The sequence below is a fragment of the Carassius gibelio genome, chromosome A23 (assembly GCF_023724105.1).
Source record: "Carassius gibelio isolate Cgi1373 ecotype wild population from Czech Republic chromosome A23, carGib1.2-hapl.c, whole genome shotgun sequence".
NCBI classification, from domain to species: domain Eukaryota; kingdom Metazoa; phylum Chordata; class Actinopteri; order Cypriniformes; family Cyprinidae; genus Carassius; species Carassius gibelio.
In genome coordinates, this window is record NC_068393.1 from 8,011,356 (window position 1) to 8,021,864 (window position 10,509).

Here is a 10,509-nt window from a genome sequence, read left to right on the forward strand (position 1 = left end):
ATGTGATACAGGTTTTTTGAGGTAGTTGAAAACAAAATACTCCAAAAAAATTGTGATTCACCAAAATGAACATTCTTGACTGAAGTAAAAGTTAGAGTACACTTGGCCTGAAAATAGAAACAAAACAATAGAGATGCACGGCATAAGATTTTTGGCATAATCGGATATGCCAGTGTTTTTCAAATCATTTTGGCTGATAGCCGATACCGGTATATATTTTATTTATTTTTATTTTTTTCGTTTTGGTTAGTACTTGAAAGCCTTGAAAATAACTATGATAAAATCAATCTCTCTTTTGTTGTTGTTTTTTCAGACTCAAAGAAACATTTTATTTGTGGATTTAACATTAAAAGATGGTCTAAAGCAAAAGAAAAAATTACTTGTATTTAAGTTTTCATAATCCATTTGAAAAACAAATGTATATATTAATGAATAAATCGTTATATGTTAAATCATTTAATTTACAAGTGTCATGTTTGTGATTGTTATTCATGTAAGCTATAGATTCTGACTTTTGAATCAAAACATACACATGATTTTATGATTTTTATGATTTTATCTATACTGCTTGATTTATTCAGAAAAACAAGTATTTGTGTATTTAACTTTAATTTGATTACAAGTAGGCCAATACCGCCCCCTTAGTAAATCTGTGTTTTAAGTGCCTCTGGTTGTTAGCACTGACATATTTTGGTTTAACAGTCTTAGCGTTCTCCCCCAGATGTTGTGTGTTGAGGTGTCTAGCATCCTGTTTAGTTTGGTCTCTTATGTCTCATTTCCCCTGCTGATGTCTTTAACAGGCCAAATACAGTGTTGTAAAATATGCTGCTAAGACGCCTTGAGGAAATGCTCCTCTATAAAGATTTTGAAGAGTGCCAGGGATCTGGCTTTCAGAAAGCAGTGATTGGAAATGCACTGTTGTAAAGGCATGAGGAAGAGTTTCTGGAAAGACACTAATATGTTGCTTTGTATTTGTTTCCCATTTGTAAGCCCTCGGTGAGTGAAAATGTGTCTGAGGAGGAGCAGGAGGAGAGAGAGAGGCTACGCTGCATTCTCAAACAGATGGGCCAAATCAAATGTACCAGTGAGGTAGGAATTTGTCACTGGTGCCTGCCTAGCGTCTGTCTGTCTCCCTAGATGACACTGGCTGTCTGTATCTATCTATCTATCTATCTATCTATCTATCTATCTATCTATCTATCTATCTATCTATCTATCTATCTATCTATCTATCTATCTATCTATCTATCTATCTATCTATCTGTCTGTCTGTCTGTCTGTCTGTCTGTATCTATTTGTCTGTCTGTCTGTCTGTCTGTCTGTCGTTATCTAACTCACTTAAGTGGCCTTTTATTTAATTAAAATGATGTAACCAGCCAGTACATATTTTAAAATATACTTTTAAGTTGTGTGGGAGTACATTTAATCAAATTAAGATCACTTCATCTTACCAGGGGACTCCACAGGAGAAAAAAAGGCACCTGGTTGAAAAACAAAACTGTAACTATAGCACTTTAATATCATTAATAAACTAGTGGAGTTGTATGTGTACAGTATATGCAGCAGAAGAGTGTTTAATGTTACATACAGTGTCCTAGGCTACGCTGCATCCTCAAACAGATGGGCCAAATCAAATGTACCAGTGAGGTAGGAATTTGTCACTGGTGCCTGCCTACCGTCTGTCTGTCTCCCTAGATAACACTGGCTGTCTGTATCTATCTATCTATCTATCTATCTATCTATCTATCTATCTATCTATCTATCTATCTATCTATCTATCTATCTATCTATCTATCTATCTATCTATCTATCTATCTATCTATCTATCTATCTGTCTGTCTGTCTGTATCTATTTGTCTGTCTGTCTGTCTGTCTGTCTGTCTGTCGTTATCTGTCTGTCTGAATCTCTGTATGTATCTGTCTGACTGTATCTATCTGTCTGTCTGTATCTGTCTATCTGTATCTGTCTGTCTGACTGTATCTATCTGTCTGTCTGTATCTATCTGTCTGACAGTATCTATCTGTCTGTCTGTATCTATTTGTATGTCTGTCTGTCTGTCTGACTGTCTGTATCTGTCTGTCTTTGTCTGTCTGTATGTATCTGTCTGTAAGTATCTGTCTGTCTGTATCTGTCTGTCTGTATGTATCTGTCTGTATCTGTCTGTCTGTATGTATCTCTCTGTATGTATCTGTCTGTCTGTATCTGTCAGTCTGTATCTGTCTGCATGTATCTGTCTGTCTGTATCTGTCTGTGTATGTATATGTCTGTGTGTGTGTATGTATGTATCTGTCTGTCTGTATCTGTCTGTGTATGTATATGTCTGTGTGTGTGTATGTATGTATCTGTCTGTCTGTATCTATTTGTATGTCTGTCTGTCTGTCTGACTGTCTGTATCTGTCTGTCTGTATCTGTCTGTCTGTCTGTATCTGTCTGTCTTTGTCTGTCTATATGTATCTGTCTGTAAGTATCTGTCTGTCTGTATCTGTCTGTCTGTATGTATCTGTCTGTATCTGTCTGTCTGTATCTGTCAGTCTGTATCTGTCTGTCTGTATCTGTCTGTCTGTATGTATCTGTCTGTATGTATCTGTCTGTCTGTATCTGTCAGTCTGTATCTGTCTGTATGTATCTGTCTGTATCTGTCTGTCTGTATCTGTCAGTCTGTATCTGTCAGTTTGTATCTGTCTGTATGTATCTGTCTGTCTGTATCTGTCAGTCTGTATCTGTCAGTCTGTATCTGTCTGTCTGTATGTATCTGTCTGTATCTGTCAGTCTGTATCTGTCTGTCTGTATCTGTCTGTCTGTATGTATCTGTCTGTATGTATCTGTTTGTCTGTATCTGTCTGTATGTATCTGTCTGTCTGTATCTGTCTGTATGTATCTGTCTGTCTGTATCTGTCTGTGTATGTATATGTCTGTGTGTGTGTATGTATGTATCTGTCTGTCTGTATCTATTTGTATGTCTGTCTGTCTGTCTGACTGTCTGTATCTGTCTGTCTGTATCTGTCTGTCTGTCTGTATCTGTCTGTCTTTGTCTGTATGTGTCTGTCTGTAAGTATCTGTCTGTCTGTATCTGTCTGTCTGTATCTGTCTGTCTGTCTGTATCTGTCTGTCTTTGTCTGTCTGTATGTATCTGTCTGTAAGTATCTGTCTGTCTGTTTGTATCTGTCTGTCTGTATCTGTCTGTGTATGTATATGTCTGTCTATCTGTGTGTGTGTGTGTGTGTGTGTGTGTGTGTATGTATGTATATGTCTGTCTGCCTGTCTGTCTGTCTATCTTGGGCTATCTCTCAATCTGTCTGTCTATCTATCTATCTATCTATCTATTAGGGGTGTAACGATTCACAAAATTCACGGTTCGGTTCGATACGATGCACTGGCATCACGGTTCGGTTCGGTTCGGTACGTTTTAGATACAGCAAAATGAAAAAAATTGGCAGATAAATTTCCTTGATGTTTAAAAAATGTTTTATTTATTAAAACTAACAAAGTATGTTTTTTTTTTGTTTTTTTTTACATTGAACAATGATGGAGCTATTCTTTACCCATCTTCTATGGTATTTTCTTAGCAGCATATTGTATAAAACAAAAACAGCTCCTTATAAAAAAAAAATGAAAATGTTATATTGTTGTAGTAGTTATGAACAAATACAAAGATGTAACTTTTTACATGGAACTCTATAACTCTTTATATTGAGTGTGTTTTTGCACAATTGGTTCTCTATAGGGCTTATGTTTTTTGGAACAAAGCGGGAATTACGGTCTGGCTGAAATGGGCTCGTGAAGGAATATTGTAACGGGGCTCAATTACATTAAGCATGTTCTTAAAACCTGCGTTTTCCACTATAGGCACTCGCTCACTCAGTACGCGCTGAAGGCTCGTTGCAAAATGGCTAATGTGTTTAACAGACCAGAAGAAGAAGATCCTCCAGTAACCAACAGGTCTGGTGTTTGGGTGCACTTTGGATTCCCTGTAAGCTATAATGGTCATGATAGAATGAATGGTATATAGTAAGGTCTCATATCCGCGGCTATAATGTAAATGTGACGTAAATGTAGCCTACCAATCGCTGTGGTGATGTCTTTTGCCCTGTTTGAATCCGTTGGAAATGTTTGCCTAAATGCTGCGGGGATAGTTTGTTGCGTGTATGTTTCTCCTTTTTTTCGTCTTTTCTCAGATACTGACGCACTAAGGTGATGTCGGCGTAAATGAGTTGACATGTTTCAAGTATTCCCGCTGGTGTTTTTTTATTTTTATTATTCCCGCTGGTGTACCGTATTGTCATGTAGATGCGACATACCGTTGTTTTTTTATCCACCACTCTCTTGACATCACCATGGCTTACAGGGAATCCAAAGTGCACCCAAACACCAGACCTGTTGGTTATTGGAGGATCTTCTATTTCTGGTCTGTAAGTTGGTGCTTTTTTCTTCTTCGGGGTTGTCAGGGTGGTTGCCTGTTACGTTGTTTGGGTTATTGGGCTACCTTGTTGAATGCATATCATTATACTTCTTTCTTTTTTTTTTTTCAAATATAATTAATTAGTCCAACGAACCATTCGGTACGTAATGCGTACCGCGTACCAAACCAAAAGCCTTGTACCGAACGGTTCAGTACGAATAAGCGTATCTTTACAACCCTACTATCTATCTATCTATCTATCTATCTATCTATCTATCTATCTATCTATCTATCTATCTATCTATCTATCTATCTATCTGTCTGTCTGTCTGTCTGTCTATCTATCTATGTCTATATGTATGTGTCTATCTGTATTTGTTTGTCTGTATCTATCTGACGGTATCTATCTGTCTGTCTGACTCTGTCTGTCTGTCTTTCTTTCTTTCTGTCTTGGTTCCAATTACTATGTGTAAAGAAACATATTTGTCACCAAGTATGTAAATGTAGTTCGTGTTAACAAACAGGCCCCTTCAAATGAACACTGTACACAGACTGTCAGCCCACAGATCAATGAGTGAATTAATGAAGTATGTTTGATTCTCTGTCAAACAGGGCTGTTCAGCTCATTTTTCCAGTCTGATGAGTTATCAGTATCATCGGAAACGCTGTGGCAGAGAGCTGCCAGACAGACATAAGCCTGTCTTCCTGTGCCAGCACTGTGGTAAGACCTATCGCTCAAAAGCTGGCCGTGACTACCACCTGCGCACCGAGCACCGAGTAACTGCCCTGTCCACACACTCAGTGAGTTTACACAGCCACACTACATGCCTAGTGATCTGATGTCATGTGGAAAATGTCAAAAGCAGTGTCATGTTATTGATAAGTAATTAATCCAGATGTATTTAAATGTCTGTTTTATCACCCCATTTAGCTCACAGCTGAGTACTGGAAACAGGAAGACAGTAGAGATGAGGATGTGCTGGAGGAGGACGAGGAGGAGGAGGAGGAAAAAGAGGAACAGGAAGAGCCTGTGCAGAAGAAGGGCATAGAGAAGTCAAAGGAGAGAGTAGACGAGCCAGTGGAGAAGATGGAGGAGAGGAAGGAGGAGAAAACAGAGATGGAGGAACTGCTCGATTTGGAGAGGACGCCCAGTGGCAGGGTGCGCCGGCGCTCTGCTCAGGTGGCAGTGTTCCACCTGCAGGAGATCGCAGAGGACGAGCTGGCCAAAGACTGGGGCACCAAACGACGCATCAAAGATGACCTTGTACCAGACATCAAGAGGGTACAGCAGTGTTGAAGCTAAAACTATACATTTGTGAAAATTATATAATTATCAAAATATGTGATATTTGTTTTTAGCAGTATTTATAGGACTATATGAAAATATTAGGGCTGTTGATTTAATGTGTCAATTTAATGTGATTAATTATGGAAAAAAAATGAATCGTTTGAATGAATGAATGACTCACTCAGTGAAACTATAGCCCTATTCGGACGGGACTAGTTTTACAGGGGGTCGTTAGAGAAATCTGTGTTTCACAGACGTAGTTGGTGATTTTAATCCCATCCGAATCTGCCACGTCTGTGTTTTTCTCAAACAACCTCTGTGATAATTCCAGAGCAAATTACCTACCGCTTTTCAGCAAACTCAGTGATCTTCTGAGAAAACTAATCCCGTCCGAATGGGAATGTCTTTGATTGCCGGTGATATTTTATTTCCTTGTGTGTTTTGGCCAACGTGAATTACCGTAGATGCTCTTACCGCGCGGATGTTTGATATATTTGCTTAGCGGCAAAAAAATAATAATAATAAAATTATACAAATAATAAAATCAAGAGCAAGATCGCGTAAACTGTTAATACCGGCTATTGTAATATCAGCATCAGGTAAGATTACTCACGTTCATTTATGTACTCGGTAACATTTAACTAAAAAAAAGAAAACAAGTTAAACTAAAGGAACCATGGTTTTACTATACTAGCCATTTAGTATTTATTGTGTAATAATACTAAAGCAGTCATTCTGAATGAATGCAATGCACGCATACAGAGCGCGTCATCTCTGTGACGCCCAGATGCACAAATCAGACCCTCCCACCTCTGTAATAAACACGGAGATACTAGTCCCGTCCGAATTGGTACATGAAAATCACAGACGTCAGGTGGTAAGAATCGAAACTCAAACGTAGTTTAGAAAACTAGTCCCGTCCGAATAGTGCTTATGACTCATTTAATTAAAAACATAATTTCAAGTTTCAGTATTCATAAAACATTTTTTTTTGTCTATTTAATGCTTTACTCTTTCTAACACAATAATGATTAAAATAGATGTGCTTCGAATTTTACTCATTTGACAGTCCTAGAAAAATTATATTGATAAACAGAAGAATGTAATTTTAAATAATTACATTTTCGTTCTGCTACTTTTTGCCAAACTATTATCATGCTGCTTAAAAATCTAGTTTATTTCTGAATTTTAAGTAGTTACTACTCGTATGCACATTAAAAAAAAAAATTAATAGCTGTGTACACACTTTCTTTTTTATAGCTCAACTATACACGACCAGGCCTTCCCAACTTTAGCCCAGAAACTGTGAACAGCTGGAAGAATGAGGTGAAGGAAAAAGGATTTATCTGCTGCCCCAATTGTGTAAGAATTCCTCTTGTTTTTCTGACTGAACACTGACTTTAACAGCTTCTAGTGCTCAAAGACAGATTCTGACCTTACAGTTTTTTTTACTGCTTTGGTTTTATTTTCACAAGCAAGGTGTATATTTTCAAAACTCTTAGCACAAAAATTCATACTGATCCACACTTGTAGCATCACTAGTCATTCTTTCAAAACCTCATCTCATGCTTTCATCACAATTACACAAATTTCATCCACAAAATCATTGTTTTAAAACATAAGATAATCATAATATATACTGAGAACAATCAATCACTGAAACACAGCATTGTTATCTTCCTTCAATTTAGTACTTTTATTGATCAGTTCATTCAAGAGCAAACACGACAAGATACACCTTTCAAATCAACTTCATTACTGAAATAATTTAGATTTGCTGGAGAAACTGAAACGCTCTTGAAAATTATTCTCTTTATTTCAACAGACCTGTGAGGCTATCTACTCAAGTGTATCTGGACTTAAAGCACACTTGGCAAGCTGTAACAAGGTACAGTATAACAAGTCCCCTGTGTGCTTTGCTGTAGTTGTTAATTAATTATAAATAATGTAAACAACTGTATGAGCTGTATACAGTGTACGTTTGATCTTAGATATTGCTGATACTGTATCAGCTTCACTGTCGTTATTGTTCTCCACACAGGGAGGGGGCGACGTAGGGAAGTACACTTGTTTGCTCTGTAAGAAGGAGTTTAACTCTGAGAGCGGCGTGAAGTACCATATCAGCAAGACACACTCTCAGGTAAAACAAACACTCACAAAACCTGTATTCTGAATGCTTAACAAAATAAGCGGAACATTTGCCCTTCATATAGGCCTGTCGCAATAATCAATATATCAACTTGTCGCGCAATGTGTGTTCTTGACCTCAATAATTTTTGATCATAAAATATACTGCCCATTTTATTTATAATTATATTTTCACTTATATATTTTTCACAAATACATAAATATTTAATAATATATAATTAAAAAGGGAGTGAACACTGTAACCAACAGGGCACTCAGTATTCTGGGAAGTTTGTATGTATTGGGAATCATATTTTTCAAATAAAGCAAGGGTAACACTCATATTACATACAGCACACAGTGAAAACGACATGAATATGACAGTGGGCAAATGCATAAAATGCAGCATAATTTGAAATCACAAGTTTAAAATTGAAAACATTTACACGGACTGACCATCACACAGAGAATACACGATCATGCAGGATACACACTTCACAAGACCATACAGCTGGATTCGACTAAGTTTGCTAGGTTTGTGAAATTAAATGTTCATTAGCCATCCAAAGATTTATTTAAATGAGATAAATGCATCTTTGCTTAATGCTGATGGCAAACAAGAAAGTATTATAATGTTTGCCATTCCATTACTAATAATATAAAAGCAATCGTTATAATTATTTTTGTATAAATTAATTCCTTTGTTGAACCGATTATTAGACAGACTTCTATCCATATTAGACAGAACTGTTAACGAAGACAGTAAACAAGACAGAGCTGTACACTCTAAGCGACATCAAAATAAAAGTCCCGCCTTGAAAACATGCCAAGCAGAAAAACTTATTTGCCGATGCCGATATTTAATGAAATAACTAATATCGACCGATATATATTAGCCTTTGCGATATATTGGTCAACCACTAATCAAGAAATGCTGACTGTTAAAGGAATAGTCCACCCATAAGGAAAATTATTACCCTGTTTTCTTCTGTTGAACACAATAGTTCAATACACACTTCTGTTCACAACAAGTTCAATATGAATGAAGTTTGAACAAAAAGCAAAACAAAAAACACTATAATGTAAAATTTTATTATCTTCAGAATCCTCTTAATTTGTTTGAATAATATTTTCATTAGTTCATAAGTGTACATATGTTTACAGTTTACATTACATTTTAGCTTAGTTTTTATTTTATAGACACTGTTTTGATTTTTATATATTGTAGTTTTAGTTCCTTTTCAGTCAGTCACTCTCGACGCCACGTCGGTGACCGACGAATATAGATAGACCAATCTATCTTCGATAGACCAATCTACTTCGAGTGTAAACTAATCAAGCCAATGCACATGGGCATGCAATTATTGCATCCAGCTGCCGCTGATCACTGAGTATAAGAGGGCAGCAGGTGCAATGCATACCAGCTTTTCGCTTCGGAGCCGAGCGTTAGTATCGCTCTGCTCAACTGTGTCTGCTGTGAACTACGAGTTCAGCACACTCTCGGAAGCTTTGTGTGTTGGCTAGACGACGATTCGGCTGCGCTACCGCCCTCTGGGAAGGTGACAAAGCCTGAGTCAGATCCCAAAGTGGCAGCTATGCTTTCCCGGGCCGCCGAGAGGGTAGGGCTCGAGTGGATTCCCCCACCGCATCCCGAACCCTCCCGGCTGGATGATTGGTTTCTCGGGCTGGTGCGCGCTGGTTGTCAGTGCCCCACCCCAGTGGCTTTCTTCCCGGAAGTGCATGATTAGCTCACCAAGTCGTGGACGGCACCTTTTACTGCCAGAAACCGGCCGGTGGGCTCCTCCTCCCTCACCACCCTTGATGGCAGTGCAGCGAAGGGGTATTCGGGAATCCCATCAGTAGAGCGGGCGGTAGCGATGCAATTGTGTCCTAAGTCCGCCTCCTCCTGGCGTGGAGACCCGCACGAGGGTGGTCACGATCCAGAGGTTCTAAAAAAACTCCGAACTGCCACTGACCTCGCGCTCCGAGCAACGAATGTCACCGCGAGTTCTCCGGGTCGTGAGATGTCCACGCTTGTGGTCCAGGAGCGCCATATCTGGCTGTGTCTGGCAGACATGAGGGACTCCGACAAGGTCCGGTTCCTCAATGCCCCTGTGTCCCAGACAGGCCTCTTCGGCGACGCAGTCGAGAACTTTGCCCAGCAAGTCTCGGCTGCCCAGAAGCAGACTGAGGCAATCCGACACATCCTGCCCCGGCGGGCAGCTGCTGCCTCCACCCACCCGCCGGCCGCAGTGCCCCAGCCTGCTCGTCGCCGAGGGCAGCCCCCTGAATCCGCCCCCGCATCGCATCTGCAGCAGCCTCCAAGTGGTGCCGTGGAGCTGGGCGCAGGCAGGCTGCCCCTCCCGTCCTGGCCCCCGTCAAACCTGGCGGCGAGCAGAAGAGCAAGAGGCCCCGGGATGGGTGACCCAGAGAAAGGTAGCTGCTTTCTGGGGGATGGTGTAGGCACCTCTCCCTCCCATGGAGGCAGCTCTTGTTCCTCTCAGAGAGCAGAGTGTTCGCATTCTCAACTACTTAGACGATTGGCTGATACTAGCACAGTCTCAAGATCAGTTGTGCGAGCACAGGGATGTGGTGCTCCGGCACCTGAGCCTGTTGGGCCTTCAGGTCAGCTGGGAAAAGAGCAAACTCTCGCCGTGGCAGAGGATCTCTTTTCTCGGTATGGAGTTGGATTCG

At 39.7% G+C, this 10,509-nt stretch overlaps 1 protein-coding gene across 2 annotated transcripts in view; it reads left to right on the forward strand.

Annotated features, from left to right (window-relative positions):
• LOC127944665 (zinc finger protein 512B) overlaps positions 1 to 10,509 on the forward strand; it is a 62,184-nt gene that overhangs the window by 44,351 nt on the left and 7,324 nt on the right. For both annotated transcript variants that reach the window (XM_052540776.1, XM_052540775.1), the window contains exons 11-16: positions 991 to 1,089; positions 5,013 to 5,201; positions 5,332 to 5,682; positions 6,949 to 7,050; positions 7,514 to 7,576; positions 7,730 to 7,828. In XM_052540776.1, the coding sequence (XP_052396736.1) occupies positions 991 to 1,089; positions 5,013 to 5,201; positions 5,332 to 5,682; positions 6,949 to 7,050; positions 7,514 to 7,576; positions 7,730 to 7,828 (903 nt within the window). The remainder of the gene's footprint in view (positions 1 to 990; positions 1,090 to 5,012; positions 5,202 to 5,331; positions 5,683 to 6,948; positions 7,051 to 7,513; positions 7,577 to 7,729; positions 7,829 to 10,509) is intronic.